Source organism: Zootoca vivipara, chromosome 10, assembly GCF_965207765.1.
Source record: "Zootoca vivipara chromosome 10, rZooViv2.hap1.1, whole genome shotgun sequence".
NCBI classification, from domain to species: domain Eukaryota; kingdom Metazoa; phylum Chordata; class Lepidosauria; order Squamata; family Lacertidae; genus Zootoca; species Zootoca vivipara.
Window position 1 is genome coordinate 49,961,370 of NC_142593.1, and position 26,420 is coordinate 49,987,789.

Here is a 26,420-nt window from a genome sequence, read left to right on the forward strand (position 1 = left end):
TGAAGCGAACTTTCCCATTGAAAGTAATGGAAAGTGGATTAACCCGTTCCAGACGGGTCCGTGGAGTATTCAACCAGAAGCGTACTTAACCCGAAGCATGGGTGTAATTAGTTCCGGAAGTCTATTCATAAACTGAAGCGTTCATAAACTGAAGCGAACTTTCCCATTGAAAGTAATGGAAAGTGAATTAATCCGTTCCAGATGGGTCCGTGGCATTCGTAAACCGAAAATTCGTAAACCGAGCTGTTCATAAACCGAGGTTCCACTGTATAAGGCAGCTTCCAATGTTCCTAACAGACTCCATGGTTATCCCTTCAGAAACAGTAAAGGTAAAGGTAAAGGGACCCCTGACCATTAGGTCCAGTTGTGACCGACTCTGGGGTTGCGGCGCTCATCTCGCGTTTTTGGCTGAGGGAGCCAGCATACAGCTTCCAGGTCATGTGGTCAGCATGACTAAGCCGCTTCTGGCAAACCAGAGCAGCGCACGGAAACACCGTTTACCTTCCCGCCGGAGCAGTACCTATTTATCTACCTGCACTTTGACATGCTTTCGAACTGCTAAGTTGGCAGTTCAGAAACAGTAGAGAAAGTTAAAAAAAAAAAACCTTGCAGATTAAAATTATATAAATACTAGCATCCACACACCAGCCCCTTGAGTAGTCCTCAGCACAATAATACTGTTTGCCACAGTGTAATTATTATTACACTTAAAATAAACTAAGCTCTTTGCAGAGCATTAAGCGGGGGGGGGGGGAGCAGACGACAATTCCTTGACCAAGAGGGAAGCAGACATGAGTTCATGTAAAGCTGATAAAACATAGTCCCTTCATAGAAATGGGCAGTCATTACAAATGGATAAAAGTTACCTTTGATTTAGGCAGTTTAGGCTAAATTGATCCAAATATCGTTTAAAGAGAGTATATGAATAGTAAGGAGAAAAAGATACACCCGTGAGGGGTGGGAAAATATGAAATGAAGAAAACAGGGAATAGCCAGAAATGAACAGAAACGATATATCATCAATCGGAAGTATTTTTAATTTTTATTTTTTCTATATATTTTTATCTTCATTTTCTAGTTTTCTCTTTCATTTCAATTCTATTTTGTGTTTAAATTTGTATATGTATAATTTGTGTTTAATCTGCAGTTTTGCTTTTGCTTTTTCTGTGTTTATTTTGTGTTATTTTGTGTTTATGTTATGTATGATGGTTTTAAAGAAAGAAATAAAGGTTCTTTTAATAATAATAATCATAATAATAATAATAATAATAATAATAATAGTTACCTTTGATTGAAATGTGTCCATCTACTATCTACCTATTTATCTACTGCTGATTGAACTCAGGTGCTGGCTGATTCTACAGACTCCAAAAAGTGACATTGTGCGGCTTACTCCAAACTGATGCCAAAGTTTTGCAATAGTTTTGCAGTGAAAACCCAACTGAGTACTGTAATTAAACTGCGGGTCATAGCTATTACCCCCCCAAAAAACCAACATGGCCCAGGGCATTGCAAAAACTGGGATTTGTGCTGCAAAACCCTGCTAAAGAACTGCAAAACTTTGGCAGCATTTTGGAGGGGATCCCAGATTTCAGGGTTTGTAGTTAATAAAGTTCCAATTTGAATGTCTTCAACACAGGATTAGGCAAATTGCATTGGTTTTTAGATATAGCTTATACAGATAAATATGTGAATTCAATCCTGGACTGAAACCCTTAAGAAATATATGGCCTAGTCTCTGGTTTTTGAAGCAATGCTACAACTGAATGGATCTAGTTTGTATCAAGGTTTCTGGACAGAAACTTCCAGAACGTGTGGCAGTCGGTTGAGAACATGGTGACTCAGAAAGGCGCTTAGAAAAGCAAATTCTCAAAATACAAAGGGATGAGTAACTTATCCCTGCATTCTATATCCACACATCAAAACACAGTTTAGGATATTGCCATTGCTTAATTACTAATTTCTATTTATTCAGCTCTGTAACTTTCAAAACAGCATTTAAATTAAATTATGTAAATATAATCTTTTTTTTTTTAAGTTACAAATTTGCATATGCAATGGCTGCCATCCCTATGTGTCTGGAACATTTCCTCCCCTGGCTTTCTATCCTCCTGCCATGGCAACTGGCTGACAGGATGAAATTCTGCCCAGGCCCATGATAACGAGCAAGCTGGCTACCCTTCACAAGGGCCAGGCTAACACGCAGCAGGAACTGTGTGGTCCCAATTCTGTGAGATTGCAAAATGGACTACACCACTTCAGACTGCGGGGGGGGGGGGTTCACAATGATAAATGCTTCCCTGCATCAAAAAAAAAACAAAAACAAAACCCAGCAACTGCCTACAAATAGAAAAACCAGCACAGGAATATTTTCTCTAGATATGCAAGGGTGTTTTTAAAAAATAAAAATATTATTTAAGTTGCATGGAGTTTGGGGTTGCTGTTTTCAACCTGCTCTCTGACCTGGTACAGGCTGCTGCATCCCTTCAGGGTTTTGCCCTCTCTTTCTGCTGTCTGTGTAGACCAGGTCTGGAAAAAAGGTGTGTGTATCTCTGACAGGGAACGCCTGAGTGGCACCAGTCTCTGAAGGTCTGCAGATTAAAGGAGAGGAACTGAGGGCAGCTTATGTCAGAGGCTAGGTGTAATATAGTGGTTAGTATGCCAGACTAACCCCCATTTGTCCATGAAGCTCCCTGGGTGACCTTGAAAGGGTTCCCTATTTCCCAGCCTAACCTACCTCACAGAGTTGTGAGGGTAAAATGTGAGGTGAACCATTCTCCATGCACACCAATGACCACTGCCACCCCACACCCACACCCCCAAATGGAGGAAAGGCGAGTTCAAGAAGTTTGAAGCGTGCCTGGAAAATAAAACAAAGGGCAAGAGTCAAATCACTAGCCTCATAGAAAAGTTTTCCAAGGGAGGGGGGGGGGGACAACAACAACTGAGGATTTGTGACTGTGCTCATATGCAGCACCAAGGAGTAAGACATTACCTCAGTTGAGGGACAGCAGCAAAGTCAACTTTCCTCAGTATTTAGAGGCAAGGCTGTATCAAAGCCATAATGGGCCTCAGGCCTGTTTCACTCGCAACTCTGAGGTAACACCTGGAAATAGTGTGTACACACATATGCACACACTGGAAGAAAACTATGCAGTATACAATGCAGAGGGGGATACTACATATCTTAGAGAACATCATCTTCCACGCTTTCCCTAAATTAAATAAATAAATAAAACGATGGTTCCTGTTTTTAATTGTATTATGGGTGCCCCCTCTTGCGCAAGAGAAAGCAGGGATGTGCAACTGGCCTCATGATGTCACGCACCACCCCTGGTCCCAATCCCAATGTCCATGTCTGCATAAAAGCAGCCCGTTTTTTCTTGTCCTAAACCAAAGCCAGAGTTAGGAGGTTTTCTATTTAAAAGGGTCTGAACTACCTACCAGCTCCGTCTCTGGCCAGTGGGCTGTTAAGGGAAAACAATTGCACTGTGTTTTTCTCTCATAGCTTTTTTTTGTTGACATAAACAGTGTATGTGAAGAAGGGGAAGCACACAGTATGATATGGCAGAACCCCCCTCCCCTCCCCAACACCTCATACGGTGTTGTAATATAATAACAATATCAATATTATTATTATTATTTAAACTGCCCATCTGGGTTGCCCCAGCACTGCATGCACCATTTTGCGAGAAGCCAAGTTACAGGTAACCAGGCAGAGGGCCTTCTCAGTAGTGGCACCTGCCCTGTGAAACGCCCTCCCATCAGATGTCAAAGAGAAAAACAACTACCAGATTTTTAGAAGACATCTGAAGGCAGCCCTGTTTAGGGAGGCATTTAATGGTTAATAGATTATTGTAATTTATTTTTCTGTTGGAAGCTGCCCAGAGTGGCTGGGGAAACCTAGCCAGATGGGCGGGGTATAAATAATAAATATATCATTATTATTATTATTATTATTATTATTTGAAGGGAAGTCTAGAACACCACTGGGTCCTGTGAAGCAGTGATCCTTGGGCTCTGTTGCTTAATATGGCCTTGATCAAAGGTGCCTCTTCGCTGACTTATTTTTAAATTTCTATCCCACAGCTAGACAGAGCTAATCACCAAAATCCACCAGTAAAGCCATAGTGACGAACACCACTCCAAAAACAGTGCCATCATCTCATCAGCCTGTCCATGAAGGCAAACTGCTTAGGAAAGCAACTCCTTCAAAGGTAAGGGGAATTGTGGAGAAAGGTTGAAGCTCAGAGCAAGCGCTCTGCATGGGGGAGGCCTTAGGTTCAATCATGGGCAACTTTAGATAAAACTGGGAGACACCCCTGTCTGAAATTCAGGAGAGCCACTGCCGGTCAGTGTAGACATTACTGATACCAGTGGCCTACCTCAGTATAAAGCGCCTTCCCACATTCCCATGACACAAACTGAATGAATATCCACAGGATAACCTAGAGAAGTCGTTCCATTCATTAATTCGCTTCAGAATGAGAAAGGGAAATTTCCTCAGATGAATACCATCGGATTGACCAATAAGTATCTTGCCATTGCTGAGGAGAAAGGCTCAAAAATATTGCTAACTTGTGCACAGACCATACAGGGACTTGATTTTCAGTTTGGTTGGGAAATGAATCTGAGAGAGAGCCAAAGAGGGGGGGGGGGACAACAGGAAGGGATTCTTTAAATCAGAAAATTCCAAAATGCATATTAGAACAACGCCACCCCTCTCTCTCTTATGCCCACTAGGTGTACTGCAAGAGCATTTCTCCCTAAAGTTCCCAAAATATCAACAGCAATTCAGTGTAGCGCTTTCAGTGTGCTTGCAGTGGGACACTAGTCTTGTTCAGATATGAGACACCCGCTATGCTGCTCCCTGCTCTGCAGTTCCAAAACGGATACAGACAGGAGTGCTTTTTGCAGAAGGACGGGAAGTTGGGCAAGAAGCCACTTCTTCTCAGGACCTGGCAATTGCCAGTAGGAGGGAGGAGCCAGCAGGGGCTATAAAATGGCCTGTCTGCCACAGTCACGTCCTCTTTCTCAGTTGTTGGGATAAACAAGCAAACCAACACCAAACCTAGGTTACGTGAAATTCATTCACAACACAACGTAACACCCCCCCCCCAAAAAAAACACCTTTGATACTAGTTACTGGTAGGTAGCCGTGTTGGTCTGAGTCGAAGCAAAATAAAAAATTCCTTCAGTAGCACCTTAAAGACCAACTAAGTTTATATTTTGGTATGAGCTTTCGTGTGCATTCTTCAGAGTGTATCTGAAGAAGTGTGCATGCACACGAAAGCTCATACCAAAATATAAACTTAGTTGGTCTTTAAGGTGCTACTGAAGGAATTTTTTTATTTTACCTTTGATACTGTGTAATATACATTGAAGAGTATCCAGTCGGTTACATTGTGTGTGTTTGGGGATAACAAACATTCATTTATCTGATTCTGTAGCACTTTTGAGAAACAATTGAACATGGTTTGTTACCACAAACTTTTCCAGCTGGATGTAAAGCTCTCTGCCTTACGTGTGAAATATAAGGATTTCCAGGCACTTATCCAGGGTTCAGTTTCCTCAGAATGAGGGACAATGGAGGTAGTGATGCCTTTATGATATATGATTTATTTACACACATATACAACCTGAGCGTATGATGGAGGGGCTCACAGCATTATCACCCCAAAAGGATTTTGCTTTTCCCATAGCCACAGATTTTGATTTCAGCAGGAATCAGGCATGGTTCTGTCTCCCAGCTGCCCAGCCCATAGGCTTGCTTCTAGCATCTAACTCCACACAACTCAGTTCTCAATTGTCTCTTTGGGGGGGGGGCACATAGTAAGTGGCACATAGCCACTTCCTTTGTGACCTTAATGGCCCATACAGTACATAGAGGGCCGTTGCCTCACCTGGCTACTCCAGTAATGTAATCTGTACTGGATCCAGGAATTAGAAGGGGGTTTAGGCATACAGCCTAACCCCACCGCAAACTCATAGCAGTATTTATTTTTGTGTTTTTCTGTTGTAAACTGCCCTTTGATCATTGGATGGCAGATGCATATTTTTTAAATAATAATAATCCTAGGATCACGAAGCAGTCATTCCTCTAAACACAGATACAACTGGATACCATTTTGAATCAAGATGGTGGAATGAACCTTACAAAACTTGGTTTCTGAGAATTCGCAAGCAATACCAGGTATGAGGCTGCTAGTGAAATATAAAAAGAAAGAACAACAAATGCCTTTAAAAATAAACTGCATTTGCTGCAATTTAGGGTGCTTCCACCAAGATTTTATTGTGGACTGTGCTGCTCATGCCCGCAAGCGCATGCATGAACAGTTCTGAACCCACAATGAATTGCTACGTGGAGGTGCCTTTAATCTTGAAAATATCCAAGAGTAGGCCTTTGAACATGTAGCTCACGCCCCACCCCCAACAGTGAAACCTTTGTCTTCAGGTGTATTTATTAAGAGTTTCATAGAATTACAGAATTGTAGGGCTGGAAGGGATCACAAGGGTCATCTAGTCCAATATTGCAGGAGTCTGATGCTCTACTGGCAGAGCTATACCAGTTTCAGCCTTGAGGCAATTTATATTTAAAAAACAGCACTCCCCCCCTTGGTGTTTTATTGATGGCGATGATGATAAATAAGTTACAAAAACTGTGTCGGGGATTGTTTTAGGCGGCCTTTTCCTCATACACGAGCGAAAAACTCTTCTAAGAGTGCCTGCTTTTTTGCATGTGCATACCTGACCTAAAAGAGCAACAAAACAGCTGAAGCCTCCCTCACATACGGTAATTATTGCAATTAGCAAAACTAGGGTGGGCTTTTTTGTGTTGTTTTGTTTTTGCATCGTGTTGGGAGTTTAATTAAATGGCTCGAAGAGAACGATGAAAACTTTTCCAGAGAAGCCCCTCAAACCTCTGTGGTCCAAATCCCTAATCTGTGGGGAAACCATAATACTGTAACTGGGAAGGGAAACAAAATAAATAAATTCCTTCCAGCAGCACCTTAGAGACCAACTAAGTTTGTCATTGGTATGAGCTTTCGTGTGCATGCACACTTCTTCAGATACACTGAAACAGAAGTCACCAGACGCTTATACATAGTGAGAGGGTTGGGAAAGGGTATTACTCAGGAGGGTGGTGGGAAAGGGTAATTGACTGACTGATAGCTGTTGAGGACTGTTAATGACTGCAATTGGTCTTGCAGGAAAAAGCAAGGGGTGAGATGGCTAAAGATAGCTTTATCATGTATAATGAGATAAGAATCCAATGTCTCTATTCAGACCAGGTCTCTCCATGGTTTAAGCTTGGTAATGAGTTGCAGTTCAGCAACTTCTCTTTACAGTCTATTTCTGAAATTCTGTTTGTAATAAGACAGCTACTTTGAGATCTTGTCTAGAATGTCCTGGGAGACTGAAGTGTTCTCCTACTGGTTTGTCTGTCTTGTGATTCCTGATGTCAGATTTATGTCCAGTTATCTTTTGGCGTAGGGTTTGGGAAGGGAAAGTTTATTATTATTATTATTATTATTATTATTATTATTATTATTATTATTATTATCATCATCATCCATATTTGCTCGCGCAGCTTATAGTGACCCCATGCAAACTCTCTGCGCACGTTTCGCGGGAAAATATAAAGTTCAGTTTCCCCTTCACTTTTGTACCACACAACCCTCCTCTCCTCCTCCTCCTCCTCTCCCAGAGTTTTGCTTTCCCTCCATCTTGGTTGACTTTCTGGCCCGGCTGTTTACCTCTCTATGCTCCCCGCGCGCGCCCTCCCTCCCTCCTCCTCCTCCTCCTCCTCCTGTCGTCATTCTCTGCAATAGGCGACGCGGCCGAAGCAGGCAACGTGCAGCAAGCAGCAGCGGCGGCAGCAGCAGCAAGCTTTTTTCCCACCCCTCTTTATAAGCACCGCTGCATTGCCCGGATGTGAATGGATTACAATGTATCTTTCAGGGAAACGTATTGCTATCAATTTCTCCGCGGGGAAGTCCGTGATGATGATGATGATGGCGATAATGAGGAGGAGGAGAGATCTGTAAAGTTGGGACAAGTTTGAGACTTTTTATTGCTGGGCTTTTTAAAAACAAAACAAAACAAAAACAAAACAACAACAGAGACTTGAGGGGGTCGAAATCGTACCGCCACCGAGATTCTTTTCTTTTCCATTATAGTTCATTAGTGGCCATGCGTTTATAAAGAAAAGTCACAGGGCGGGAGGGTAGTTCGGTGGATCTTCCTTTTTATTGTTTTTTGTTGCGGTATATCTTTTTTTTCCCTGCTGGCTGGCTGGCTTCGTTTTGCTTTACTTTGGGTGGGAAGACTTATGCCTTACGGTGGATAAATCAAAAACAAAGCAAAACCCCTCGCGCCCGGTGCAAAAGTTGCTTTAAGAATTGTGGAATACTCTCTGGATCTCAAGACTTGAGTGCGAGTTTAAAGTACTTCTGCTTTCTTGAGGGTCAAACACACGTGAGATAATAAAGCACCTTTGCAGAAGAGCTTCTCTTTTCTTCCCCTAAAATATCTTTCCTTGGAATATTGTGAACATATTTGTGGCCATTTAAGGTAAAGTTACAATTTCCTCTTGGAGTCGTTCTTTTTTTTTCTTTCTTTCTTTCTTAAAAAAATATGTTGATCCCAGTGTTTTTAACTTGATGCAACTTCGGCAGTGTGAATCGGAGTGCACCGTGCATGTGATAATAGCATCCACGCGCTTAACAATAAGCGCATAGACAGAGGGGGTATGGGCTGGAAAATAATAATAATATATATATACCGTGCCAGTAATAAGCAATGAAATTATTTTATATCACGCGTGCCGGGGGTGGGGTGAGGGTGGCGGCGAGGAGGAAGGAAAATCAATCGGGCTTTCTTTCCGGGAGGGGGGAGTTTGGGAAAGGGGAATAACCTGAGGCCTGTAGTAGCAGCATTTTGAAATTAAAGTATTGTATATACACCATGCTTGCGAGAAGGGAGGGAGGGAGAGTAAGGGGGAGGAGGCTGGCATAGTCTCCAGAAAACTTGCCTGTGCAGAAAGCCAGTCGAACGTTCGATTTTGGGAGAAAAAGTTTGCAGCGTTGCTCTGCCTTGGTGTGGTCTGCATCGTAAAACGTGCCATGGAAGCAGCATTGAGCAAATTAAAGATAGACGCACCAAGATCAAGACACACAAGCACTTTTATTTTATGTCATGCAAGTGGCCGAAACAATGGTGGGGGTTGGGAAACGGAGAAAGCAATATTATTGTTTCTTCCTGGCATATACCCTTGGTCTCACGTGTATATTTTTTATTATTGTTGTTGTTGTTATTATTTTTGCAACGGTGTATAAAGTAGTTCGCTTGCTTATGTTTGCCTGCGCGCTCGCGCGCTCGCGAGAACTGCAGAATGATTGTTTTATATAATAAATCCTTGAGAGAGAGAGAGAGAGAGAGAGAGAGAGAGAGAGAGAGAGAGAGAGAGAGAGAGAGAGAGAGAGAGAGAGAGAGAGAGAGAGAGAGAGAGAGAGAGAGAGAGAGAGAGAGAGAGAGAGAGAGAGAAGTGCTTGGGGACTTAGGGGACGTGAAGGGAGGCGAGATATACAATCGATGTGTAGCTTCCCAGCGTCAATGATCAGGGGCATGGAAGAAAACGAGGTGTCCATTTATCTTTATTGCATATATAAACATATAGTTCATTGAAAGGGGGGTGTCTGTGTGTGTTGCATGTGTGTGTGGCTCCTTAGGCAGGCAAAGGCAATATCGGGGGACGGTGGCGTCTGGTGGTGCTCCTGGGCTTCCCCTCTCCCCCCCCCCCCTTGCTGAACTTCCAGTCCGGCTTTATTCGGGGTTTGCTTGTGTGCGTGTGTTTCGCGGGGTGTAGCGGCTCGTGCTTTGCCCCCCTCCTATCGCCCCCTTCTCTTCTCCCTCTCGCTTTCCCTCCTTAAGGCAGAAGAAGAGTTTGGGTTTAGGAATCGGGGCTCCTTCCCTCCTCCGCCGCGTCTTCTTCTCATCTCTCTTTCCTCCTCTGTTTTTTTCCCCCTCTCCTTCTCTCTCCCCGCTCCAGTTCGGGGGAGAGCTTTTCGCGTGGCGCGCCGGCGGGGTCTCTCCTTTTTTTCACCCCCTTCTCTCTTTCTATCTCTCTCTGTATCTCTCTCTCATTCTCTCTCCTGCGTGGTGTTGTGTGCGGTTGGTGGATGCAGTGATTTCGAGCAATGAAACCCAGGGCTCGGGGCTGTGGTCGGAAAGGGAGCCCCTTCTCTCCTCTCTCGGCCGGTAGGTAACCGGAGGTGTCCTCTTTACTCTCTCTTCCCCCACCCCCCCTCGCTTTTTAAATGTCTTTAGTTTGGACTTTAGTTGTGGCTGCTGCTAATGGAAGGAGCTACTGCTTCTGGTGGCTTCATTTAAACACGGGGAATTCACCCCCCCTTCTTTCTTTCTCCATGGGGTGCCCCCGGGGAAGGGTCTGCAGTGGCCTGTTCCAGCCCCCTCTCTGCTTTCCAATTGTTTGCTCTAGAGAAACGGACTTTGTTGCAAACGGGGCCTGAAGATCCCCTTTAGTCCCAGCTGGTTACTTGCAAGTGTTCCCAGTCACCTTTCATATAATAGTTAACTAATCGCCAAGGGTTAAAACTCTTTCTTTTTGTCTGTCTTCCTCCCCCCCCTCTTAAAAACAACAACAACCAAGCAAGCCTTTGAGCGATTTAATTATAGTAGGAACGTAGGCTGCTCTCCCAAAGGCTGGTGTCTCTCTCTCCCCCCCCCAACCTCTCCCAACTCCACTCCCAAACCTCCCATCCCTATTCTGTTGACCTCCCCCCTCCCCACGTCTCCTTTGCACCGACCGAGCCTGTGTTGCTCCACTCTATAAATACTTTGTTTGTAAAATAATCGGGGTGGTGGTGGTGGTGGTGGGGATATGTGCACGCGAGGAGAGGGAGCGGTACAAAATAAAACAAAAAAGAAAGTTGGGAACGGATGGCTATCGTTCTGCTCTGGGTTTCTCATTCATTCTTCGTTGAACCTCCTGTTGCATAAACGATGCGCTGAACTGCGCGCCGGCTCCTCTTCTCTCTCTCTCTCTCTCTGTGTCTCTCCCTCTGTTCTGGATTTTGGGGTTAGACTAGTGCCTGATAAACTGGGGTTTCGAGCGGTCCGGTCAAACTACTGTCGCCTTTCCTGTCTTCCTGTCTTTGGTGCCCCTCCATCTTACCCCCAACTCCCTTCCCCAACCTTTCCCCCCTCCCCTCCCCACCCCAACTCTCATTTAAAATAAAAAATTAAAAAATCCGATTGTTGTTTCCTGTAAGGCTCGGGACTGGGTTTTCTGATTGCGGTTATTTCCATGTTTCTAGGTTTGTGTGATTTTGCTAAAATGCACCACCAACAGCGAATGGCTGCCTTAGGGACGGACAAAGAACTCAGTGATTTACTGGATTTCAGTGCGGTAAGAAACAACGGTGGAAATTAATAACAGCTCTAAAAATAATAATTAAAAAACCCAACAACACCCTCCCAAAAGTCTGTTAAACTAAAGCAAAGCAAAAAAAAATTTAAAAAATGCCCCCCAAACCTGTGATCTTCAGTACATTGGGTAATTTTTAACCAGCAACTAGACCCATGGTAAATATGAACGCTTTATTACTATTATCAATTAGAATTTTGTTACATTATCTGAGAGGAGATTGAATAATGTCTGCAGTGTACTGGGATGTGTTCTTATCATTTGACACCCCCTTAAAAAAACAAAAACCTTACACACCCTTGTGATAAAGTTGTGGGTATCCCCCCCCCCGGAATTCTCTCAGAATAATAGTTACTTACCATTGTGCATTGCGTTCTTAAAAGTATGGCTTGCACACCAACTAACTGATGGCTAATCAGTTGCTTAAAGTGCGCTCTCAGTTCTTCCCTTGTTTCATTTATTTTGGCACATGGAAAAGGGAAAAGAAATCCAGCGCTAGCTCAGCTTCAAGTTTTCACTGAAATCTCAGATTGCTCTGTCAATGAATGAGTTGCAACTTTTCTATAGAAAACTCACCCCCCCCCAACTGATGGCTAGTGGTGTGTGTGCGTGTGTATGGTTATTCTTTTTAATTTTAAAAATATTTATTTTATCTTTAGGCTTTTTTTTTCGTTTATAAATATCTTGGCCAGATATTAACCAGGTTCTGGGTAGTTGCCTAAGTGCCATACTCCCCCCCCCATCTCCATATATGCCTGCTTTTCTCTCCCCACTCCATCCCTGCTTTTCTCTCCCCTCCTAATCTTCCCCCCTTCTTCCAATATGTCAGAAGTCTTTATTTATTTATTCACAGATTTTGTGGAGGGGGGTGGAGAGAGAGAGAGAGAGAGAGAGACCAAGACAAATCAATTTGTGTCTTTAAATAATTTCAGAGCTGGGAAGGGGGGGGGAATAAAATCCACCTTGTAAGTGGGGGCTATCTCGGTCTGCTGTTGTCTCTCCAAGACTTTCCTTTTGAGAAATGGCTTTGGGAAGTTTGGCCAGGAACCGTAGCCTGAGGCAGCTCTGTAGCTCCCACTTCCCTAGCTGTGTTTTTTTCCATTTGTTCCTCTTTGCTTTTTGTAGTCTCTGACTCAGGGAAGGTGCGTATTATCCGCTAGACACGTTGAAGAAGATGGAAACCAATTAGGGTTGAAATAAATGCTGGCGAGTGAGAGAAAGAGAGAAGGGGGAGAGAGAGAGAGAGAGAGAGAGAGAGAGAGAGAGAGAGAGAGAGAGAGAGAGAGAGAGAGGACACTTGCATCAAATTGCTCTCATGTTCAGAGCCGAGATGAAAATTTAGGGCAGGTGGAACTTTGCATTACTGTGTTATTATTTAGGTTCACATATGACAGACAAATCCTAAAACGGGATGGAAATGGATATAGCTACATTTATGACCAAGGTTTCAGTCACAAACTTTTTATCTCTCACTTTTGTCAATCTAAATGTTTCCAAAAGGGTCCCCCCCTTCTCCTTGTTGCCTGATATTGTGGCTGGGGTACTGAGGTCCCTCCCCCCAAAAATCTTGTATTGTTTGGGGAGACGTAAAATGAACATGAGGGGGGAAAGGGGGGAGACTGCAAATACTGCTATACCATTATGAGAGCAGAGATGGGAGATGCATAAATAAACTGTTGTTAGGTTTCGTATAAAGTTGAATGAAATGTAAGCTATCAGTGAATGCAGGGGGGGGGGGGGCGAAAGCCCTGTTTACCAACAATAATGCCTCTTTGTTTTCTTTTAGATGTTTTCACCTCCCGTGAGCAGTGGGAAAAATGGACCAACTTCTTTGGCAAGTGGACATTTTACTGGCTCAAGTATGTACAGCTTCTGTTTGGAATGCAGTTAAAGTGTCTCCTTTAGGTATCTCTCACCCCCCCTCCAATCAGTGTGTTTTAGTGAAATAACTCCTATCTTGGTAGAAATTGCTTCCATTAAGAAACTGAAACACTTATTTCATACTGCTTCATGTTTAATATAGTACCTTTCTCAGAAATAATATTTGGAGTGAATAGTTATTTTATGGGATTTAGTTTTAAGCATAACCAAGTTTGGGATATTTTTTTTAAAAAATCCATAGTACTTTTATCCTTTTGTTGCATGGGGAATGACAACCAATTCACTCAAGGTTTCTTATGCATTACAAGAGGAATAAGTCCTCTTTTAAGTTTTTTTCAGCAGTATATAACGTACCTTTTTTGAAGAAAAAAGTCCTAATTCTCTTCCAGGAATTAGCATTTCCTGATGGATTGTTTTGGGATACGCATCAAGATTACAGTCTTACGCAGTATTCCTTGACACACACAAAAACTTTTCTTTAAATTTATTTTTACTAATGTGACTTTCTTAATGCATATTACACCTTTTGGATAAAGAGTCTGTTTGCGTTTTTTTGCTAATGTGTTCATCTATGACTATGTGACACAGGAATGTTTTGCTTTCAGCAGAAATATAACATTTATCTTTGACCAAAATAAAGAGTCTGCTTATTGATGAAGTAAGCCACTGGATATAATAACTGAATGTTAAGTACAAAGGATGTTTATATATTGGAAATAATTCATTTTGTGTCAGGCTGGGGGGGGGGATGCACATTTGAATACCTTCCACGCCCATAATTAAATTTCATAGTGTTCCCTACATTATTACACGTAGTTTCTTGGATGTTCCTTAGATATACCTACAATTAAACAGCTGCAGTGTTTTTGAAATTTTGGCAATTGTACATAACAGTACTCTGTAAAAAGCATATCTGAAACAGATGTTGAATTTTCGCAAGCCTTTACAAGCTCGCTACCTATGATTATGTAGGGGTGTTATCCCATATCTATCAAAGTTAATGGCAGAATTCCCAATAGTTTTATTGGAGTCAAAGTGTATGAGGAATAAGATAATGTCTGTAATTTTCATTTCCTATTTAACTGCTTAAAAGAGTATTCCTCCCCATCCATTATATGGTTTTATATAGCATTTTTAAGGATGACATAAAGATAACAAAATTGAAGTTAGCTTGTGCTTTTGATAAGTTGTACCATTATTTTTTGATAAGTTTGCATTTTTTGATAAGTTCTATCATTAGACATACTGCGATTATATTCGGAATTTTAAAAATGATGACACGTGCGATATGAAAGGTGATGATTTCAGTGTAGCGATGGGCCTCAATACACCTTGGTTTCTAAATGTATTGTCTTGGATCAAAGCCTCATCCATTCCTATGGAACTTTATACCTACCAAGGCACACCTTGTAATAAATCATGTTGTAATATTTTGCTTATATTGGTGATTTTAAAGAAAGCAGAGTATTCTATTTTTTTCCATTGTAGAAGCAGTACAAAGTATTTGTGACAGATACATCGATTTGCCAGTTACATTCAATCAATGATGCAGCTAACTATTGTTCTAGCAAATATTAGCTGCATGCTACTTTTAAGGGATTTCCCACAGTGTAATTGTCTCTTGTAAGGCCAGTTGATCAACAGTTTTAAAAGGGTGAAGAAACACGCTGAAAATATATATTTTTTTGGGGGGGAGGACCAAAACATTTTTTCCTAGTACGCCCAGTGCAAACATCTTGTCATTGGTATGTAAGCCTGACATGCAAATAATTTTAAAAGAAACATACACACAAAACCCCGAGGCAAGGCAGTAAAATTAAGCTGTAGATATCTTAAAACGATGCTTCTTTTTAGAAACCACCCTAAGGCCACCATCCTAAGCACACCTTCTTGCAAGTAAGTTCACTGCTTTCCTAGTGAATGCCGCATATGAATGGAAGGTCACTTTCACCATCCATGTGTAAGAATAAGATAGGAAGAAACCCTAGTGTTCTATCCTACTTAATTAAATAAAGTATGGTGGAGATAATTATGTGGTGAAGGTGCAGAAATTTGTATGGCTAAATAGCACACTCTTTGTTATATACCGGTTAGGCTGCATCCTTTTTCTCAACAGGCAAATGCTTTTTAAAACAGATCATTCAGTGGTTAGAGAAGATTGTAGAATCCAGTATCTTATAAAACTGACCCTTATCCTAGGAAAATTGACCTCAAGGTGCTCTCACATGTACCTTGTTTCCTAGTGTGGATTCTGGCAAATAAGTTGTTTTAGAACTCTTGCACTTTATAGTTTCACTCTTAAGGTAAGTATAAATTTGAGGATAGGTAATTGTATTGTAAAACACTTGCAAACTGCATCGAGATATGTTTTAACAAACAGATTTGCAGTTTCAGAATATGTCTACATTGCTGCCTGGATTACTCTCCTGGCTTTGCCTCAAATTGATAGCTGTACTTTTAGTGAAATAATTACGTCCAATTAAGTTGAGCCTCGGATGCGGTTTCCTGTCTTTACTGGTTGTATATACTCTATAAAGGTTTGACTAGAGAACTTACCTGTTTTAAAATTGGTGTTCATTTAATGGAAGCGATATTAGTGACTTGTGTATTGTTTTGGGATTTTTGTTGTAAAACAGCAGATCCAGATTTTTAAAATATTTTTTTTAGTGTGTGTGATAATGTGAATGTGTGTGTTTTAATCTGCTTGTTCAACACATGATGGCCTGGTGTGATTTGTAATGTGCAAATAAAAGGAAAGTGGGCCTGTATTTCCTTTAATCTTGAATTTTACAAATGTGGCCTCTTACTACCACAAGAAACTGTGAACCTGCAAGGGAGAAAGGAATGTAACCTGAGCCACAGACCTGACATTCCCAGAGTGCGTTTTTCACATGAAAGGCTTTTTGTCAACGCTGTAAAGGACCAGCAGTTTTTGTTTGATGTTTGCAGGTGTTCAGCAGAGAGTACTAAAACAATCCAGCCATGATGGTTCAGAGGCCTTATGACCTCAACAGGGAGAACTGGAAAAGATGTGAATAATGTTTAAGGAAACTTCCCCAGGCTCAGCCTCAGTAATATGGAGCTTATGGGTTTGATTTGTCTTCACCAGTGACTTCAGGACAATTGGAGTCAGCTTCCACAACAGTTAGTTAAAGTCTGCCTGCACGAGGATGCTTAGTTTTTTTGCCCATCAATTGTTGGTCCCAGTAATTTTGTGTGTATGTGTATAAAATAAATTCTCATGGCCTAGCTACATATTCAGCAATTGAGATTTCCAGCTCCTCCTCCTCCTCCTCCTCCTCCTCCTCCTCCTCCTCCTCCTCCTCCTCCTCCTCCTCTTCTTCTTCTTCTTCTTCTTCTTCTTCTTCTTCTTCTTCTTCTTCTTCTTCTTCTTCTTCTTCTTCTTCTTCTTCTTCTTCTTCCCCTTTTTGACATTCTTTTCTAACCCTCCACAAGTAGTTGCTTTGACATAATGTTTTCAAGAATGTGTTAAAGTTGTCTCAGTTGATTACTGTGTGGATGAGTTGCATGAAGACAGTAATGAGACTGACCATTCCCATGAAGCCAAGGTTTTCAAAGTGTGGGCTGGGTGTTCCCTTAGCAGGCCTCGGGAGTTGCCAGGAAAGGGGTGAACTCTTCCCCCACTCTTTCCTTAATGTCAAGCTACTTCCTGACATCCAACTACTCCAGTCAGAATAGCGCAGGTGGTGGCATATCCCACTTCTTGTATTCTTAGTGATGATCACTGTGTTCCCCACTTGACTATTAGCTCAACATCAAGCTGTGGTAGTCTCACATGGTACAAAAACAAGGAAGTTATACATATATATAGAACATGAGATTTCTAGGCTAGGTATTTCCCTCAGATACCACTTTTTATATGCAGGGATCTATCATAGTTGTTGGTGTTGTTATTACTAAGGACCATTTAGTCCAGTTAGGACTTGATGGATTTAACATATCACAGAGTGGATATAATTTACTTTTAAAGCCTTTCAGTTCAAAGCATTTAAAGTGTTGTTTTCAGACTGCCTCTGTTTGGAAGGCTAGATCTATGTGCAATGAGGTAAATTAATTTCTTTTATATTTCCTCTTAAAAAAGCACATTGCATTGGTGGTGTGGCCTTCTCAAATAAAATACTGTTATTTTGGTATTATGACAGCAGGAGTTCTTAAATGAAATTGAATCATAGAATCATAAATTGAATGTTTGTCTTCAGATTGACTGGCTGTAATACTTATTTTGTTTATTTTGATTTTTATGCCACTCAGTCTTGGGTGCTCTGAGCAGGTTGCTATTAATGTAATAAAGTTAGACAGAAGTTTAAAATTCCTCACCTTTCTCCCACCTTTTCCTGTCTGCCTTATTCTTGCTTCTAACCTATAGAGAGACTTCTCCCTAGTCCCAATATAAATACAGTATGAGCATATGTTTCTCATTAACTTTAGATGGAGTATTATTATTAATTATTATAATAAAAAATGTATTATCTGCACTTCAACATTAGGTCCTACGGTGGGTCACAACAATTCAAAATTAAATGGTTAAATTAAGAACAGTTAAAAACTAGTTACAGTCACATGAATGGAGCAGGTCCTGGAAAACTCACATTTCAGGTCTCAAAGGTTTGGGCAAGTCTTCAGCATTTGCTCAAAGACTGTGGGGTGAACCTCTGTGGGGAGAGAATTCCACAGCTTTTTAAGGGTAACATTAGACCTAAATCTTTGGCTTTTCAGTTGGTCCATTTGAAGACAATAGAAACAAGCAAAATGACAGTTTTAGAATGAACAATAGAATAATACAGGGATCAAGAAGGTTTACTGCCCAAAAAAAACTGAAAGTTGCATTTTGATGTAGAGATGCATGTGATAGCTTTAAGGGCATCCTCACAAGAGCAGGAAAGTGACAAATTCTATACATGTATACTCAGAAGTAAGCCCCATTGAGTTCCGTGGGGCTTACTCCCAGGTAACTGTATATAACTGCAACCTTAAAAAATGAATGGCTTCAGTTGCATGGAAGACACATTTCAGCAAAGGAAGATTAGAGCGCATGGCAGAACATAGAGATGAACTTCATTTGCATGTTTGACTATGTTTGTTATCTTGCCACATGATGTTCCACCATTTCAGTGTAGCATTGTTGCACCAAAAATGCACTTAGTACCCACATAAATTGAAGTGCCATGAATCATTTAAGATGCTACTCTTTGATGGCAGATGGCACTTATATATTTTCGAATAGTTTCCCCTTTGTTTTGTCTTTTGCAAATCATTAGGGATTTAGCCATGCAAATGCACAGGAGGATCTACCACTATGTTTGTCATTGCTTACAATGTAGTTATGATTAAAAGGAGAAGGAATACTCGTCTCCCATCCTCAAGTCCTTTCAGCTATGTTTCCTTATCTCACAAGGTTAGTCATGCTCCCAATTCAACCAGTTATTAGCTATTGTGTGAGAAGCCCCCAAGGGGTGGTACTTGGGTGAGATACTGTACTACATGCTAACATTTTTCAAGGCTACAAAATGTTTCAGTGAGAAAATAGTAGAAAATAGTATTTTCCTGTTGCATTAGCCTTTCCAAAAATTATTTTTGATCTTCTAAAAATCAAACCTGCTTAAAATAACCCTTGGAGATTCTGTGAGAGGCAATACAAATCCTTCCCATTTTCTTACGACAGAAAACATAGCTGAGCTTTTGGTTTCTGATAGCAGGGGTCACTGAAAAGACCTGTTTTATGAGATGATTTAATTAGTAATGAGTTACAGAATGTTTAATGGAATACGGTAGTGGTTGTAGCAAGAATGAGAAAAGCAAGGAGTATAGTGCTGTTTACTTTGGTACATTTATTGCATTTAATACAATAATTAATAGTAATGCTTAGCTTTCTTTTATAGCACTTTAGAGTATTCAATGTGCTTCACACACATCCTAGTTCTGCAATACAAAATTGCTGTTTAGGACTCAGGGGTCAGCAGCCTAAGGCCCATGGGACACAAGCGGCCCACGGGGGTCGTTTAACTGGCCCACGAGCTGCCCCTGAACCGAGCTGCCTGCTCGGCGAGTCCCTGTCCGCTGCGCTAAACCAGCGCGGCACGGGGACTCGCTTCCGTGGTGCCAGAAATCACATCGCACAGATGCAAACGCTGGAAATCGCATCTGTGCAGATGCATATGCCAGAAATCACGGGTGCGGGCTCTCTCTCTCTCTCTCTCTCTCTCTCTCTCTCTCTCTCTCTCTCTCTCTCTCTCTCACACACACACACACACACACACACACACGTGATCTGGCCCACGGAGGGATCTCCGGCCCAGTGAACCGGCCCAGGCGAGGTAAACCTTGCTGGCCCCTGGACCAACTCTTATTCTGAAATAGTCATGTTGACTACAGTGGGACCTGCTCTGGGGTGAATTATTTGAAGATTGCAGTTCTAATGTAAAAGCATGGTCTTAAACTTAGCATTTTCATTTTTCTTTAAGTGTTCTGCGCAAAGATGCAACTAACTTGAAGGCAATAAGGCAGCAGGAGCAGAATTGGTGGCATAAAATATTCCCTTTAAGCTGGGTATGAAATGAGCAAAAGTGGCCAACCTTTTCATTAAGTGAGAATGCAAAGCTGGAGTGATTTTTATGCTTTGGACCTCTATATATGTTATGTTTTTATCCTTTGGTTGCTGAATTTATGGCCAAATAGCTGTAGCCCTGCCTTTTAAGCAATGGGCTCACAGTATGAATAGGAAATGCAGGCTACCTTCAGCATGACGGAGACGACTATCGGTTGTAAAAATCAATATGCCATGGGGTAAATGCACATAAGTAAAATGCAGTATTTCTTCAGGTACCACTTTATAATGACTCATGGGAATGTGTGGCATGGATCAGGCCCTTTTCGGAAATAAATAAATACATTTTGTACCTCTCACTGCAGTTGTTCTGAAACCAAATCTATGTTTATTTTACTTTTATTTATTTTTAAGTGAGAAAGGGCTTGTGGCACTGGCATGTTAAAGGTGCCCGGTTTTGGCACAAGCTCTTGTGGCGATCTCTACCAGATGCACAAAGGGGAAAGGGAAGGTGATGGATTACAGTGTTTGTTCAAGTCGTAAGTGTGCAGAGTTACCATTTAGACGTACTGCATACGAAGAAGCTCATGGGCATGCAGTTCATTCTTACTATTCAGTTGAAATAAATTGCTTACATTTAGTTCTGTTTAGTCCCATTCAGCTGAATGGGGCTAAGTTTCCCCATATCTCACCGCTTGGTCTTCCCTAGCTTGTGAATCGGTCTGGTATAAAACAAACATTCTGTGCCTTCAGGGAGGTCCAGACTGAAGCACTTACACCTCTGTGTTGTTGACTTGTTTCTTTTCGAAATCCTAATTCACAGCACTGGTCTCGCTGAAGGTGATCTTTCTTTTTCATGTGGTATGGCAGCGAAAGCACACTTTCTTTCCCTGTCCACTGGTGGCACCTGCCTGCCTCTGATGTGAGCGGCAGATAGCCATTCCTAGCTGACATTTGAATAGAATGCACACATGGGAATTGCAGCATGCATGGGCCTAGTTCCTGTGGTTAGGTTGATTCCTGGGTTTTGTCTAGGGTATTCATTGTGCTACTCAGGCTTAAATGTGTTCAATTTTACCTATGTGCACCCTCCAAACATGGAGCCTTTCTGAGGACAGTATTCTGCGAACTGGTCTAATACTGTTTATTTCAACATATGCATTTACTCACTTGCATAGATTCATTTCTTGTGATCTGAGGGCTGCCAGAAATGAAGCTCCTTGAACATTTGACAAAATCAGCAAATTGTCTCTTACCCTTGTAATGAGACAATCAATTAAATAACAGATGAACTACTGTATATAATAGAGTGAAGTAATGAAAGTTTATGCTGTTAATTACTTGATTCTCTTTTAAATGCACAGAATCGCAGAGAAGTAAAGTCTTCCATAAACAGTTTTGTTTCAAGCTTAATCTTTAATCTGTTATTATAAACATAGGCGTTTTGTAAGCATTTCAGATCAAACATTTACTCCTAATGGTAAGCTACATTTTATATCAGGAAGTTTGTGACTTAACAGAGCCTACAAAGAAGCACAGTCTTGGTGGCCCCAGGCCTGTGGTTTTCAGCGTTTGATATTATGATGCTATTTAGATCCGTTCCCAGAAGGCAAGATAACAGATCTGCAATTGCTTAATCAGGAACAGTGTGTATGTTTGCAATGGTCTGCATTTTAAAGATCATTTACCAAACTGTTCTTGAGTAAATGTTTGTCAGTGTGGTGGACGTAGCAAGAGGTGTATCAGATAAAGGGGAGGCATTAAAGTTACGAAGACATGCAAGCTCTGATTTAATAGAATATCTGTTTGTTTAGATACCTTGAAAGTGAATGGTCCTTTGAGGGATTCATTGAAGGTGGCTAATAAAAAACAACATGCATTTCAGGGTTCCTGGGACCCTTTGCCCATTTCGTACACAGTTATCACTTCCATATGCTGCAAAATAGGTACATATATGCTTACCACATTTGATGGCAAACATAAAGGGTACATGCAATTTTCTACATGGCAATGATATTCCGTGTAGGGAATTCATCATGCATGAAGCGGTCCTTAGAGGGAACAATTAGATTAATTTGCAAACACTTTGCATATTTATTCAAAGAGTATAAATATGTTCAGAATTGCTTAATATAGATGTTCATTGTCTTCCTTTCTTTGCTCAGCTTTTATGCTACATAGTATGAAATATATCAATACTAAGTCCTAACTGCAGGCTTGTGTATGAAATAATAATCAGGTGAATTTGCCTTGAGTAATCAGGTTGCTGTACTAAGGAGTACATACTTCTCTTTTTCTTTTTTTTAAAAAAAATATTTTGGCTTTTAAAGACCAGTATAATTTTTTTCCATGAAATAAGTAAACAATTGACTCCCTCATCCTTGCTGGCCGCACATCCTCTTGCTTGGTTCTCAGGAAAATAAACAACAGAGGTTCTTAAAATTGACATATCTCTATGGAAAATGAAGAGATGGTTTTATTCCTTGCATGTGTCACTACTCCTGTGGTTACTAAAGGTCAGGGCTTGATCAGCATTGTTATCTACAGGGATTAGGTACAAAAAAGTTTAGAGACCACATTTCCTGTTTGAAAGCTGGCATCTGGGTATCATGAATATGTTGCAGTTAGGGGTAGATACTGTATTCCTGCATTGCTATTTCGAAGCCACCCAAGCAGCCATACTCAGTTGGACACAGAAAGTGCAATCAAGTTACTTGGGAAGTGGGACCTGTTGGTGCTAGCAAAGCCTTTTGCAGAAACTATTGTTTTGCAGAAACGGGGTGAGCTCCCGTTGCTTGGTCCCAGCTCCTAGCAGTTCGAAAGCATGCCAAAAAGTGCAAGTACCAGTAGATAACAGCGTTTCCGTGCGCTGCTCTGGTTTCGGTGTAGTGTTGCATCAGAAGCAGCTTAGTCATGTTGGCCACATGACCCGGAAAAACTGTCTGCAGACAAACGCCGGCTCCCTCGGCCTGTAAAGTGAGATGAGCGCCGCAACCCCGGAGTTGTCTGCAACTGGACTTAACTGTCAGAGTTCCTTTACCTTTACCTTTTATTGTCATTAAATACTATTCCTTGGAATCCATATATGACTTAAGGTTCCAGATTCATGACATCTGGAACGTTGCCCATATATGGCTCATTGGATAGGTAGATTTTTATTTGACAGCCAGCACAAAACTTATGAAGATTAATTTTCATAATTATTATTTACAATTTCTGAGGCTTTAGAAGAGAGCCTTAAAATTCTGTTGTCTTCATCCTTACACCGACCCTGTGACAGTATGTCATTATTTTTATTTCATAACCAGCTTCTCTGCATATTAGGAAGCCTGCTGATAAAATTATTTCCCTGGTGCCACCTAGATAGGACATGGTCCTATAAGGCAGCCTAAGAATTCTTTGGCTAAATAAATGGGGACAGAAGTCCTGCTACTCTAACAGTATTCCTGCACTCGCCTCCTTTCCTTTTTAATTAAACAACAACAACCCTCCCCACTTGTCTTCCCACCTCCAACTATTCTGCACCCTGCAAGAAAGTCATTTCCTTTTATTTTGGGTAGTATTGTCTCTACAATAATATGCAGAGGGAGGGGGGTTAGGATTGGGCAGAAAATAAACAAACTATATTTAAGGGTCTGCTTCTATAAGCACCTTAAAGAAATAACAACAACAACAATTTATTAATCTCCACACTTCCATTTCTTTTAAAGCTGAATGGCCAGGTACATGCATTTGCAAAATGTATCTATTCATTTTGAAGTTTGGAGTTTCGTGCTATATTGCTAAGGTAAAGAAAACTCCTTTTAGGATCTGTAGAGTTTTCCCTGCTGTCTCTGAAGCCTGCAAGGTTTACGTTTGTGCTAGTTTACATGGCATAGGAGCATTTACTTTTAAAGCTGCTTGAGAATTACAGTATAAGCAAACTTGCTTATAATTTGCGCATCCTGTTCATTCCTTTGTATGAGAGGCCTTGTTGCACAGTTTTAATTGCCTGCACTATAGAACACCTCTGTTTTCCTTTACGTTGCTTCTTTTTTAAAAAAATCTTGCCGAGAATTGTGCTGCTTTGCAAAACAACCTAAATAAAACAAAATAAACAGAACTCTTTCTACTTCTACCCCCAGTGAGTCAGGTAGAAAATTTACCTGTCAACTTTTTCAAAGTGACTTTCATATTTGAAAGATACCTGTTTGAGAATGATGAATGCTGCAGAATTAGTGCAGCATATCTAGTTGCTGAAGGCATCTTCTAGGTTAATGAAAATGATAATTCATGCAGGTAAAATATGCAGATCAGCTGTGGCCCTCTGACTCATTATGTAATTCCAGTATAACATTTATTTATAATTCTGTTTAGTGCTCTTTCTGCAAGGAGCTGAAAGTTATGCACATGGTTCTTCCCCTTCCCCATTTTACTTTTATTATAACCCTATGAGGAATACTTTGGCCACCTCATGAGAAGAGAAGACTCCCTGGAAAAGACCCTGATGTTGGGAAAGATGGAGGGCACAAGGAGAAGGAGATGGCAGAGGACAAGATGGTTCGACAGTGTTCTTGTAGCTACCAACATGAGTTTGACCAAACTGCGGGAGGCAGTGCAAGACAGGAGTGCCTGGCGTCCTCTGGTCCATGGGGTCACGAAGAGTCGGACACGACTAAACGACTAAACAACAACAACAAATGAGGAAGGTTAGACAGAGAGGTAGTGACTGGCCCAAGATCATCTGCTGAGCTTCATGGCCAAGTGGGGATTCGAATCTGGGTCTCTCCGGCAGGGCTGGCTCTAGGTAGAGTCCCGGTGGTGCGAGGTGCCAGGGAGCCTGGCCGGCAGGTGGGGCACTGCACGCCGAAGACACGCCGAAGCCGTGCTGCGCGCTGTGAGGGTGGGGTGCCGGAGCGATCTCAGCGCCAGGGCGCCCGACCTGCTCGAGACTGCCCTGCTCTCCGGTCCTAGTCTAACACTCTAACAACTACACCACACTGTATTTTGAATAATTCGGCTGCTCTTGACTTGAGCTATGGAATCCCAATTTGTGCAGCTGCAACGTCCTAATCTTCTATAATATTGGATTAATCTGCACACTCTTTCTGGGTAGCTCTATCAAAAGCTGGAACTGTGCCCTCTGCCTTCCTCCAAGTGGTGTTGCTTCTGTGCACCTGGATGTTACAGGGATGGGGCACAGCGCCAGCGAGGTTGAATTGGCTTTGTTGGTGCCAGTCTTGCAGTTGCCCTGCCGCATCCCCACACCTTAAACGGCAGCGACACCACAGCCTGGAGGGTGGTGGTAAGGCATCACCCCCCCCATGCTGACAACTCCATGCAGGTATAGCAGAGGTATGTTCTATTTAGCTTGGTCGTAGCAATGCCCATTGTCACACCAATGGTTCAGATGTAAGCAAGTCTTCTGTGAGACTAGAACTGAGGAAATTGAGCGGCAGTACTGGGAGACTTCAGCATCTATGCATTTTGTAAAAATTAAAAACAAAACAAAAAACTTTGTAAAAACTCATTTGTGTGTGTGTGTGATGTATATCAATTGATTGACCTATCAGACAGCCTGTACTATAATCCGGCTAGAAACTGCTTTTTAAATTATTTTTTAAAAGGTTCACTTCAGCACCTTCACTCTTCTCCCAAAATGACAAGAGTGTGGGTGTGAGTTCTACAAAACGTATGTTTCAGTTTGATGGAAAGGCAGGAGCACAAATGGAGCCCAGACAAAAATATGTGCAGTCACAACTTGCGATTGTTTATGTTGGGTGTTCACTGGCTTGCAGCCCTTGAAACTGTGTGCACTTCGGTTTGTGTAACATCTGGGGAAGGCATTGCTTCCTTCCTTCCTATAGTTCCCATCATGCCACTGGCTTTTTCAGTGGATGGTTCTCACTAAATTGGTGCTGAGGACAGTGTGTTGTGAAAATATGTGTAGAACAGACCTGCAAATAAGTCTGTGATGGATATAGCCTATCTTCACTGCTGCCTCTGAATAGTATTTCCTAGGAATTGTAGGTCGGAAGAACAGTGTTGTGCTCAGGTTTTGTTTGCTGGTTTACTACAAACAACTGTTTGGTCTCCATGTAAACACAGTGCTGGAGCAATGAGCCTTTGGCCTGATCCAGCAGGCTCATATGTACTAATGCCAGCTTTATGCTTATTCATTATTATTATTTTTAAGCTCAGAGGGAGCTATTAAGATGTAGTATAATAGAGTGCTTGGGCCAAGCCAGTGTTCAAATCCTAAACAGCAATGTAGGGTGGTCTTGAGTAAGACGCAAGTAAATGTTCACATTCAGCAGTCAGTCAAAAAGTCTGGCTTAATAAGACAGGATATGCAGAAGCTGCATGCAAAGGAGTTCCATGCATCCACTTCCTCATGAGGATTAAACATTTAATACATCTTCATGTTATACGTGAAACAAGAAGAAACCATGGTTAATGTCTTCAAAACAAGCTAGGATATCTTCATATCCTGGCTTGCTTTGAAGCTATTAACCATAGTTTCTCAGTATTCACAGGAAACGATGG

General features: G+C 41.6%; 1 protein-coding gene and 1 long non-coding RNA gene across 33 annotated transcripts in view; both read left to right on the forward strand.

Annotated features, from left to right (window-relative positions):
• The window catches only part of LOC148684471 (uncharacterized), a 662,448-nt gene that overhangs the window by 272,974 nt on the left and 363,054 nt on the right, over positions 1 to 26,420 (forward strand). The window lies entirely within an intron of this gene.
• TCF4 (transcription factor 4) overlaps positions 7,831 to 26,420 on the forward strand; it is a 365,743-nt gene continuing 347,153 nt past the window's right edge. For 6 of the 32 annotated variants that reach the window (XR_015946087.1, XR_015946092.1, XM_060280354.2 and 3 more), the window contains exons 1-3: positions 9,934 to 10,260; positions 11,340 to 11,431; positions 13,236 to 13,308. Coding sequence is in view for 23 of the 32 variants with exons in the window: in XM_060280354.2 (XP_060136337.1) it covers positions 10,200 to 10,260; positions 11,340 to 11,431; positions 13,236 to 13,308 (226 nt within the window). In the remaining 9 variants the exon portion in view is untranslated. Of the gene's footprint in view, positions 8,575 to 9,458; positions 10,261 to 11,339; positions 11,432 to 12,297; positions 12,592 to 12,698; positions 12,894 to 13,235; positions 13,309 to 26,420 lie in introns of those variants that run through there. The other 26 variants (XR_015946085.1, XR_015946086.1, XM_035100874.3 and 23 more) reach the window with 14 other exon arrangements.